General features: G+C 40.2%; 1 protein-coding gene across 6 annotated transcripts in view; it reads right to left on the bottom strand.

The window, feature by feature from the left end:
* Window positions 1-12,913, bottom strand: part of tns2a (tensin 2a) — a 42,592-nt gene that overhangs the window by 28,821 nt on the left and 858 nt on the right. Inside the window, exon 1 of one of the 6 annotated variants that reach the window (XM_088289513.1) lies at window positions 7,374-7,543. The exons of the other annotated variants lie outside the window; for them this stretch is intronic. Within the exon in view, the coding sequence (XP_088145639.1) occupies window positions 7,374-7,397 (24 nt within the window). The 5' untranslated portion in view covers window positions 7,398-7,543. Of the gene's footprint in view, window positions 1-7,373; window positions 7,544-12,913 lie in introns of those variants that run through there. 6 annotated transcript variants of the gene reach the window in all.

Raw genomic sequence — 12,913 nt, 5'->3', positions numbered from 1 at the left:
GTTAAATATAAGATACTACGTGAGGTAAATCTGCTTCCAAGGGAGACAGAACGTCTAATGTAATTTATATCTCAACAAGTTGTTTGCATGTCTGATGTTGCTCACCATGGACCAAGGAATGCTCAGGGAGGTTGTGAGAATGCTAAGACGCAACGTCATCGTTTCAGTTCAGGTCAGCACTAGTCCATCACTTTTCTGCCACCTGGTACCCTTTTACATATGATATGATCTACAATTAACATTTAGAACTGTCACCAAGTGGGAACCGAACCCACGCTCCCCGCACACAAGTCAGGCAGATGTACCACTACACCTTTGGTGACTCTACTTCAACCAATCAAACATTTATTAAACAAAACACACAATAAAAACTCCACTAAACTAATGATGAAAAAAATATGAAGGTATAAAAATGTCAAATGTAAAATGAAATGTGTAGACCAAAACGCTAACATTGATAACAGCTAGCTAGCTAATGGAAAGCTAGCTCCAAGATAATGTTGAGTTATGGAGAACTGTCTGACCAAGGGTGCCTGTGGTTGGCTTTATATTGTGCTCTTGATGCCGCTCAACCATAAGAATGCTGCCAAACACTTATTTTAAATGTTTACTTCACCAGCGTGGTTTTGCAAACAGCAACAGTGTGCGAACCTTAATTTATGGTGAGCTTCATGTATGCTTTCATGAGCGAGCTGAGGTTGAAGTTTGGGATGTTTAGAACATAAATATGTTCAAACAACAGAATGGAACTCAAATGACACAGTAGATCACAGACTTGTCCAAGTCCAAACTACTTAGAAAATTGTTTTAATTAAAGAAGAAACAGCAATCTAGATAATTTGCAGAAACCGTCTGAGTTATAATATTGTGTTTTGAAACGCAAGATTGACAGATTGTATAGGAAGTGCAAACGTTTAGGAATATTCTCACCGAGGCTATTGCTGACGTAATGAGAGGTATCCTACCTGGTCCAGTATTCGTATAAATAATACACCAAGAGTGGATAAACATTTGCATTCAAGTGCCACATTTTATTTTTAAACCAGGAAAATCATCTGGGTCATTCATAATTCATACATAGGTGTTTATTGTTTATTTACAATAAATAAATTAATCAATTATTTATATGAATATTTCATTTTTATGAACAATTTTTGGGGCAGGGGTTGAGGGGTGACAAATTAATACAACAAAATGGCCTCTTGATCACGTACATTCTGGCTGGATGTACTAGATTAAAGTATTAAGCAAGTTGCTCCTGGTATAGGCAATTAAGATTGTTGATCTGGGGTTATTCTTACTATAAGGCAGCAAGACATTACTATTTTGAAGGTGTTCTATAAATGATCAAAACATTTGAGCATTTAAACAACTTTGCAGAGTTATTACAGCAGAGGATACAGAAAACAGCTGGTACAGTGCAAGCGGATAAGGACTTAAAAACAGGCCGAGCCCCAGGATAGTAATTACTGTCACCACTGGAATAGCTAAAAAACATCTTCCTCACTGATATAATACTTGAGACTGTTTCTTGTTCGACTGTGCCTGCTCGTGGATAAAACGCATCCAAAATGAGAGAAATAAAATTATTGACCCATTATGTGAATGGGTGGCCACAATAAAACAGACCGTCTGTCTGCCATTGGGGACGCTATGTAGTAATGGACAAGAACATGCAGCAGCATTGCACACGGGTCCTTTTCAGCAAGTGGATGGAAAGTGTGCTGTAATTATTCATAATTTTTGTAGTTTTACCAAAAAATGTCAGAGATATTTTACTGAAACCCCAGAACTGCTTTAAATTATTAAACAAAAGCATAATGTCTTCTTTAATACCTTTTATACATGGAAAAGAGTTTTAACCTTTATACATTTGGAGCAATGCACTCGGTTTTTGATTCAGGCCATCACATCTTTGACAAGTGACTGCATTGATGTCTGTCCTGAGGACCCACTCAACTTTATAGTGTTATTTTTGGAATAATTTTCATAGTAACGCTCCATCTATCAGTCTGACTTCTTTTTCCCTGCCTACTCTCCCAGTCCATGTGTGGGACAGAAGAGGCCTTGGCTGTCTCTGATGAAATAATAGGCAAAGCTTGTTTGACTTTATGGTTATTATCACTATCATTATCATTATTATCATTTTCATTGTCATTAGCATTATTATAAATGACAATTACATTTTAAAAGTACAAATTATACTATATATAAATTATAATGTACCGTCGCATCTAGTATATTCCCCACCAAAAAGAGGACTGCCGTCTCAAAAGAGAAGCACATCTGTGCCGCGGAGTCTTTTTGTAAAGACTACAGTCAGTGGAAATTATTCCTATTCCTGTCCCGGCATCACCCCATATGCCAGGTCAGACCACGACCCCCCAACAACATATGTTACGCACACACACACACACACCCACACACCCACACACACAAGAGGCTCTTTTTCCTAACTTTTCAGTTCCTCTCACAGAAAGACCCAGCAGAGATGTTTCAGTCAAAGAGATGCTGTCTAACCCAAAATTCCACCCTTTGCTCGCGAGCCGTCACAGAACAGTGACAGGATTGAGCGAAGGAGGGGCTGCGCATATGTACAAGTGAGGCACACAGAAGGCAAGGTGCACGCATGCAGATGAATAAACAAACATATCGACACAGAGAGGACCATTGGTGTGCTCCATCCCTGGAAGCTTCCTCACTTCTTCCCTTGTTTCTTACTTTCTAAAAATAGCTTCATAGTGGGACAAGGGTGGCCATTGTGTGAGAGAGGTGCATGACCGACAGGGTGACTGGATACCATGACCCCAGATTAGGCCACAGACGGGCAGCGGTAACGACACAGGCCACACACGCATGTCTTTTCAATGGTTTGGCATTTAAGACGAGGTCTGCACTTCCGGTCACTTACCGTGGTATTCCACTGGTCAACAGCAAATTTTAATAAGAGATGGCTCGTGGGCCTAAACGCATTGTCGCTGATTATTTTAGGTTTCACTTAAAAAAAATATATGGATTTCAACATGCATTAAAATTTAAAGATATTATATTTCAGAAAGAAATTCTACCTGTTGCTGAACCTAACGCTATCCATCCAACCATTATTCTAGCCGCTTATCCTCACGAGGGTCGCGGGCATGCTCGAGCCTATGCCTCACAGACATACTTAGGGACAATTTAGAGTGTTCGTTTAACCTACCATATATGTTTTTGGAGTGCAGCAGGAGGCAAGGAGAACATGAAAAATCCACACAGAAAGCCCAGGGCTGGATTCAAACCAGGTATCTCAGCATTGCGGGGCAGACGTACTAACCAGTCAACCACCATGCCACCAAAATTTGTTGTAGTAGTAGTGGTGGTACTTGTATTCGTAATCAGCGCAAAAAATCTGGAATACTTGCATCTCTGATTAATTAATCATAATTATAATTTTTATTATTCAATTAAAATGAACCAGTGTGACCACCAAATAACAAAATTCCAAGTTTATTATCACACAGTTGTTACCTTTACTTTCACTTCAAATCTCTTTTAGCAGTATACTCAAAAACCAAAAAGGTTCTTGTGTTAATGCGGTTCAAAGAGGATTCAAGCACAGGCAAGAGGAATGTGAACACCCAAAACTCAATTTTTCACATGCATCCCCATCCATTTTCCTGTTAAATTTTGCAAGGAGCAAGAGCCTATCCCACCTGACTGTGGAAGAAAATCGGGCTAACTTTGAACTGGTCGCTAGTTAATGACAGGATACACTTCCCATCAACAGTGTTCACGACACCCTAACATATTTATTGAATAGTGGTTTGGAACGTTGATAGTGCTGGAGGACCAACAAGATACCTTAAGAAATATATGATATATATGATAAGATTCGCAGATTACGTTATTGTCAGTGCAGTTTAGCTGTAGTACAGTTGCCAAAGAACCGGAATTCAACAGCAGATCAGAAAGTTATAGAGAGTGTTGCAATTTTAACGGAACATAGCCTAACTAAAACAACTGTTTTCCTGTTGAAAAACATGTGACTGTATTCATTCATTGGTTTGTTTGTTATATCATGCTTATGTAAGTCCCACCCTCCATTGAAATGCTGTCGCATTGGTTGCTATCAGGATGCCAGCATCATTTACTGGCAGCCACTCCAGTTATTACATGCGTGTTAATTCGTGTGTGCGTGTGTGTCCACTGGGTGGGACAGGCAGGGAAGGGAACAGAGAGTGCCTGTTCCTGAGGTGAGGTCAGTGCACCGCCACGGCGCACTTCCGTTCCTCAGGACTCCTGCTGTTAGCACACAAACAAGGACACACACACACACGAAATCGTCTCAAAGGACCAGCACTGACAGCCCAGCTGCATTCGTTCATGTTTAGCAGCAAAATACAACATCTGCTTTGCTTTAAAAATGCTAAGCACGTGCACTGAAGCGGGCCCAGTGAGAAGATGGCATCATCGATGCTTCAGTGAGCTTGAAAGAAAACAGCTGTTACTTGAAGATGAAGTTGGGCAACATCTGGATCACAAGCGATCTTAAAGTGAACAGATTATAGAAACTTGACCTTTCAATTACTTGCACTGAAATTGTTTTCGTGCCTGCTCACCTATCGTGGGTGAAAATAAAGAAGTGAAGATGAAGTTAAGATGGGCAACGAACTGCCACTTTCAAGCAACACGGAAGCAGTATCGTGTCAAAGCCAAAAGGTAAGCAGAGCTGCAGTGTTAGTCTGACAGCCTACATATTTGAATGTTCAGTGAAGATGGCTACATAGGGCATGGGGTATTTGAGTTGGCAATGGTTCTGCTGTTTGCGCCACATGCACGGATCGGCGCACTAACTGGCAAGTGTAATTTGGCGTCTCAGGAATAGTATGTGCGGCCTCCACAAGTGAAAATTTCTGTCTTTCTCTGTACAAATCCTACTCGCCTTTCTTTTCAGGCTCTGGGCTGTTTGAAAACAAGTAGCCGCTTTAGCTATTCGTTACGCCTAATGAAAACTACCCTAGACGGCAGACACACATCAATCTTTTCATTTACTCCCACTTTTAACCAAACATTCTCAATCAAAACCCTTTCCAGTGTCACGCATCAAATATGGTATTTGAATTTGATAATGACGACAGCGCTATTGACGGAGGGAAGCTTGGTGGTACTGCCGACAATGTTATCTGCGTGCAGGTTGTTCTTTACGTTGTAAAGCAGGATGGGGATTCTGACAAGGCGTCATGATGGAGAGCCAACACAAGCAACAACCATTAATCATGTTGACACGCTGTTGACATGATCAAGAAAAGTCCCACGCTTAAGGACGCTGAAGATGCCGAATCCATTATGGGTGATTTACATCTTTCACTGGCAGTTTTCTTTTTACATTTTAATCAGAAAACAATGACAGACAAAAGATGCAGAGGATAGTCAGATATGCTGTGTGCATTTCAATTTTGAACATTAGAAGTGTTTACAAAACACGTAATCCATTTAACACTTCAGAGTTGCAGCTATTGAATATTTTTTACAATCGAATATTATTGAAAAGAAAAAGGATTTCTCATCGCTAAACACAAAAACATTTTTTTTTCCACTTAGGGTCACCATTTCCACATTCTACTGTAGTATCTGCGACTGAGAGTGTGGCCTGCTGAACGACATGGGCTGCAGCAAATGAAAGTAGAGAGTTGAACAAATAATAAGTGTGAGATGACGTATTTGTGGTCACGTTGTCACAGCAGGGTAGCATGATGTACCAGCAGTTAGAACATCCTGCCTTACAGTTTTGAGGTCCAGGGTTTGAATCTCAGCTCTGTGTGAAAATTCTTCACATACTTGTGTAGGGTTCTTCAGGGATTCCCTAGCTTCCTCCCATATTCTAAAAATATGCTTCTTAGGTAAATCAAAGGCTCTAACTTTTCTATAGGTGAATGCCCTGCGATCGGCTGGTGTACGCTACCTCTCGGCCAAAGTCAGCTGGATAGTCTCTACTTGACGCACAACCCTAATGAGCGGAGGTGTTACAGAAAAAGGGTGGATGCACATTTTATAATTCATTGTGACCGATCACAACTGCCCCAACAACCAATTCAAGAATTGCTACAGGTCAATCTTTGTTATTTGAATAGGGTTGACAGAGCTATGCCCATGGACATGGATCTGACAGCAACACAATTTGCAACTGACATGCTCAGGAAATGACTAAGAATATAACACTATTAGGATTATAAAACTTATTTATTCATTTCCATTTCTTAATTAATCCACCAAATTGTATTAAAAATGTCTGGGAACAGAAATCGGAAGTCAGCCAGACATGGAAATGACCCATTCAATTACGCACATTATCTTCATAATTTAAGTAATTCCATTTAAATATTTTAAAAAAGTTTAAAATATATCTGGGAACAGGAACCTGAAGTCAGGCGGGCAGGCTTTAAGGAAATTATGGCATAAATGTCTCTAAATTCTAAAGACTATATATGGCCGCTGAGACATTTTGTGTCTATATATATATGCAACCATTTTGGATCTGTATTACATATAAATTGCATATTGAAAACAAAGGATGAAACGTACCACCACCAGCTGGATGCAGTGCAACATTGCCTCATTTACCAATTAATGCGTGTACCACTGGGGCACTATACAACATTCTAGTATATCCACATGTTTGGAACATGTGTTTGGCTTCAATTATAAAAAATAAGACTGAGTGAGTTTAGATATGGTGCACATGTAAAAAAGGTAATTTTGCCTTATGACAGTGAGTAAACAGAATATAACTGAATTAATACAGTGACTCTTGACCAGCGTGCCGTGGGAAAGTATCCAATTTCACTTCATTGGTCCGGATATGATGTTCATTTCAAATGAATTAACTTCATCACGAGATATAGAGACAGAATGCTCTTTCACTTGATGCCATAAAGCGCATAATTAACCATTATTAGGAAAAACTGTGCACACGCTGTACACGCGCACTCACGCACACATCAACATGCACTGGTTTCCTCGTAATCCTTTAACTGTGTGACATTAACAGCAAATGACTTGCTCTGACGCAGAAACCCTGAGGGGGTGCAGGGGTAGGGGTGGGGGCGGACTGCTTAATACATCATATGACCCCCCTCCCAAAGACGCGCATGTCATTGGAAACAAGTTCAACGCAACAATTAATCAAACTGTGAGATAACTTATTCGCTCGAATTTCTCTGGCCCATTATAAGTCCAGCAACTTGAATTCTGAAACTTGAATCGACGTCAAGTTCACGCGGAAAACATGCCACTCAATCCAAAGTGCGCATCACTCATCCAACACACTCACGCTAGTGTGTTGGATTGGCACGCACGCTAGAACGTCACAAATCTGTCACACTAGTTGCTCTTACCTTGCTCACTTTCCCGCTAAACATGCTTCCAGTGGTCAACTTTCAACGGGGGCCCCTCATGCCGAGGCGAGCTTCCACGAACACGGCCACACTTTTTACTGCTGCTGCTATGAGATCACTTGTTTGCTCTGCTCGGGTCCACCCTCTGAGTCTGTGGTGGTAGTGTGTGGTGGTGGTGGTGGGCTGCAGCAACAGGGTGGGGCCACACTAAGCACTAAGTAGCTGGGGGCGGGAATTACCACTTCGCACCCTCCCATTGGTCGCTTTGGGGAGGGGAGCGCGAGGATGGCCGCTCCGGATTGGTTCAAATGATCTCCGACAGAGTCAAACACCTCATGTAACAAGGCGCAGGTACTGAAGTTATTACAGTATACAGATACAGTATATGCATTGTATATACATGCACACGCAGCACATGTTAATGGTTGGTTGGCTGAACAAATATGCAGTTTATTAAGCACTTATATTGGAAGCGCGAGGTTTCTGCCAGACGTACAGAGAAGGCGCCATGATTTATTCTCGACACTGGCACTAAAGGGGGTTCGGGGGTCTTTACCTTAAATCGGGGGTCTGAAAAAAATTATTTATAAAAATATTTTAGAACATAAAAAAAAATACTTGAGGGTCTTAACTAGGGCTATGCAGATTTCTATGGGCATATGCCTTCAAACGTTACGCAAACACAATAAATTCCGTAGACATACATTACACTGGTCAACAAAATTGTAATCAGAGATAGCTTTATCTGTTTCAAAACTTATTTTTGACACTGATTTAAAAACGTATTTTTTTCCAGCACACGTGGTTTTTGCGATTTGCAAAGAGTCGCATTCCCTTGCAAAGTTTGCGAGATAACGCAGTTTGTCTGGGTTTTTTTTGCAATGGAATGCTTTTTTTTAAATGCGCATTTATGTGCTTTCGGGTCATCTTTCATGAGTTGAATTGAATTACTTTGAAATTTGCTTGAAATACAAATACATAAAATTAATTATCAATATTAAGCATGGTACCCAAATAAGGGAAAGACATCTGAAGCAAGTGCTAAAAAAAAGAGAACAACTCTTGACCACAAGAAGCGTTCCAATTCATCAGCCATGATGCTTGCCCTCTCCGACCTACTGCCGAGATGACCCGGAAGTACATAAACGCGCATTAAAACGTTCCCTCACAAAAAAAAAAAAAAAAAAAACATTTGCGCAAACTTTGTAAACGAACTCAAATCCTTCGCAGATATTTCATTTTGGAAGGGAATGCAAAGTTGTTGTTTTTTTAACTTCCACGTCACTTTAGGGGCTTTGTAATTCCACTCATTTGGAAACTGCTTAATATTGATAAATAATTTTATGTCTTTGTATTTCAAGCGAATTTCAAAATAAGTCAATTAAACTTGCCCGGAAAATGATCCGTGATATACAAAAATGCAAATTAAAAAAAAGCACTTTCACACAAACTTTGGTAGGGAATGATAAGTAAGTTTTTTTTGTTTGTTTGTTTGTTTTGCGAGGGAATGCAAAGTTGTTGTACAAAACAGCATTGCAGTTGAATAAATAATGTATAGTTTCACAATAATTATAGGGCTGTTTGTGAAGCAATTTCCTGAGCCCTAAGCCTTCTGCCGAGTAACAATTGGCATGACCAATTAAAAGTGCATAACAGCTCAAAATGAAAGTTGGTTCAATTGTAAAATTTATAAACTAATCACTGATTATGTTTCACTGTCTGATAATCTAGACTCTTGAACATTATTGGAATATAAATCGAATATAATGTACATCGATCAGGAAGAGAGCGCCACACCATCCTTTTTTTCATTGAGGAAAAAAAAGAAAAATAAAGAAAACCTGTAAACAAGTGATCAGAGAGTAGTGCACGTTGTTGTTCCTCAACACAAGATGTACAACATGCTAACACTGCCGTCTAGTGGTACAAATTAGATAACAGCATGTCTGGTTGACAGAGAGCTTTACTTCTCTGGAGCCTTAACCTACATCTGTGTTATGTTATGTTATATGGACGCACATGTGTGATGGTAACAATATCCTTTCCAATCAGAGGAGAACGTGACTTCCATTCTGAACATCCAGTATGTACTAATGCAGTCCATCTTGCCATCCGTATGGAATTTCTGGATTGTTATTTTCTATTATTTATTGATTGATTGATTTATGACATTTTTTTCCATCTTCTTGGAAGTTTGTAATTTTCTGTACATTTTATGGAACGCGGAAGGGAGTTAAATGGGAGCGGTTTGTCAGAGAGGTGGGTTAAAAATGAAAGGTGAAAGGTAATACTAAAGTAAATGTAATGGGCGGGTGCCACTCACAAAAGTAATGGGGATCGAGAGACAGGAAACTGATGCTCGGAGTTGGAATGAGGCCACGTACGGGTCGGTCACCAAAGTGGGGGAGGGTCCCGCGTGCAAGGGAGATGGAATTGGGGATGAGAAAGTGGCTGAGGTAGAATGACTTTCGATGGTATAATGTTAATAAAGTCATCAACATTTTGGGTGTGTTTGTCTTCTTTGTCCAAATGAGGCAACATGGACCACTGGTGGACAAGGCAAAGTGACGGAGTGGGGGCCAACAGGAAATGAGGGGAGGAGAAAGAGGTGGAGGCAAGAGAAGCCGGACTGGGTTGTGTAAAACAACACTAAGCCAGAGTGCTGATAAAGTGCAGCTGTTTAAGAGCAAGAAAGCACGAGGGACGACTAGCTCACGTGTTTGTGTTTATCTCAGACACTCCAATGAAACCAAACTAAATATTCAGCATGACACAAACAAAATTTTAAAAACCTTGTCCTTCTTCCAAAGCATAACAATAATTAGGATATGTAGAAGGAGTAGTCAATGTATAGTAATGCACAATTTAGGAAATCAATCATTATGAGTATTATTTTGGATTTTAAATGAGTCTTATCCTGCAAGTTTGTGTAGACGGGCCCAGAGCACATTTCCGTGTCCTACATTGCTCCAGCGTGCTTCTACACCGCTGTAATTGTACGCTAGGCCAGTCCGATTTATACACCCCACGGAAGCTACATAAGGAAGAGCCTTCGAGCCTTCCATTATTAGTGAAAAAAAATTACACATTTGCTCTTTTACACCAGACCAAGAACACAATTGCTGTGGCACCATCTTGGCGTCAAGGAAGTATGTTTTGTCGTCCTTTGCCCTCAATCATCGGTATCAAAAGGCAAGACTTCTAAATCCAGTCCTGAATTTGGTCCAGATAATTGTTTTGAAACCACAGGAATTTAGCCTACAATATACTGCAACCACACTTGGAGTTGAATCAACCTTGCTTCGTTTTTTTTTTTCTCACTCACATGGCTGAGAGAGAATGTCTTGAGTCGTGTTGTAGTCTGAAGTGGCTCTATATTTACCAATTGATGTTCCCTCAGCGCTCCTTCCTGTCTCGGGTGTGTTTATAGTAAATGCCTGTGGCTCCAGGCCGCAGTCTCGGTTCGTCTAAATGTTGTTCACATGAAAATTACAGAGGGATATGGACAAATGTGATATAAAACATCACAATGTCAAGTCTAATTTGTTTTTCTAATAATGAAAAGTAAAATTGTTTCTCTTTGAGCATGCAAGCAATTTGACAGAGATTTGCCATGCGGCTTTTGGGGTCGGACAACTGCCGGGAAATATATGCTCCGAAAGTCATACAAAGATTTGTGAAGTGCGCACAGGCGTAAAAACTGCCGCATCATCATTTTCATCTCAGTAAGAACTTCATTTAACTTGTTGGTAATTTGATTCTCATCATCACTGTTAAAAATCGTCCACCTGGGCCACATCCCACAGCATAACTACTCAGTCTCACTGTTAATTCCATTTTTGCTTTGATGTTCCGCTCCTCGGAACGAGGACATTTGCCATTATTAAGTGACGGACCAGAGTTGAGTGATTATGATATGAGTTGCATTGACTAACCGAGACCTGTATCTGCAGTCGGGATGAATGAGTGAGTCTAAAATCGCACAAAATTGTAACAAATACAGAATGGATTAATTCCACATGAGTTTGGTAAAAACAAAAATATGATGGCAAACATTTGAAATATGACTGAAATGGAACTAACTACAATGTAGCTGTAGCGTAGCCAGGAATGTCTCCAGGATTTTTTTCTCTCTCCCAGGGCCACCCAATACGCAGTGGGTTGGGGAAATAATTTACAAATACACTTTTGAATATAAAACTGTCAGGTTAAATCTATGAAAGCAATATTTACGAACACAAAAGCTTGAAAGTTGTTACACCGAGTACGGCCAAGCTATGTAGATGTGAAATGGAATGATAGCCACTTGGGAACTGACCAGGTCTTCCAAGTCATTGCAAAAAAACCAAAAGGTATGAGTTGTACTAAGTTCTTCTTTGTATTTTCTGGTAGCCTGGTTGCCCTGTGACACGCAAAAAAAAATTAATAAAGTACGCCGAATGGTGTTAATTGGGATTTTCTGGCATGGTCAACTGAAGAGGCCTCACAGAAAACAGCCAAAGGTCTCAATTTTGTGGATTATACGCCTCAATTTCATCACTAAATACTTACAGGAACAAGTCACAGTATGTGAACTGCAGTTCACACGAAAAACTTTGAAATAAACAAGCGCAAAAAAAAACCCTCCATAAATAGAAGAGACAACATCTCTTAGTGGGATCGAGCTGCTTCCCACAGGGGTCATTCGCCGCCAGTTGACGTGGTCTAGAGGGCGCCGCATTCCCACAGAGCTCACCATGTGATTTTGGCCCCGCAGGGACATGTGGTGCAACCAAGCATGTGTATTCAAATATGGAGCACAGATGGCAAAAGGCAAACGACAAAGACAAGCGCAAACAAGTTGTGACTACACGAAATGTAACAGAAAACAGGTAACGTCACAACCAGGTTTTGCCACTGACAAGAGCAGCACCAAGTATGAGCTACTTGACATAATTCATCAACAGCCAGACACCGTCATTGTGCGTCATCAGCGTGTCATTGCTTTACACACTGCAAGGCTGCTTTTGTGTTGCCACAAATGTGCGACGGGCTGGCGATGTCATCATCATGAAATGGATTTGTAAAATTTGATATGACCTTTGACCTCTTTTTCTGAACCCTTGACTCGTTATCACGTATTTTGGCACGATTACCATCATGCCATCACAGCTATTCCCTATTTAATACACAATTAAGAGCATTCAATGATGCTTTGTGTTTCTGTCAACGCTGATGATGAACTAGTCTGTAGTTACATTAACATGATTTTGTCATTTCTGAAGGTAATCTTAATCTTGCGTTTTTGTAAACATCGGACCACTGAATATAATTGTGCACATAGAGAGTATGTTTTCATAAACTGGAGACAGATTAGACCAATACATGATTTTGTAAACAATGCAGTCTTCATTTACATAACTACATCTCATTATTTTACATGCCTACCCCGTACATATTTCAAGAAGAGAAAGAAAATTCAAGAAAACATCATGTATTTTGGTAACCTGACATTTTGTCTTCAATGAGCATAACAAATGTGTTTCCGTCGAATAAAAAGA

This window comes from Idiotropiscis lumnitzeri, chromosome 3 (genome assembly GCF_059441095.1).
Source record: "Idiotropiscis lumnitzeri isolate Australia: NSW breed Sydney's pygmy pipehorse chromosome 3, RoL_Ilum_1.0, whole genome shotgun sequence".
Classification (NCBI taxonomy): Eukaryota; Metazoa; Chordata; class Actinopteri; order Syngnathiformes; family Syngnathidae; genus Idiotropiscis; species Idiotropiscis lumnitzeri.
The sequence above is the reverse complement of the archived record's forward strand: the minus strand, read 5'-3'. Positions and strand labels throughout refer to the sequence as shown.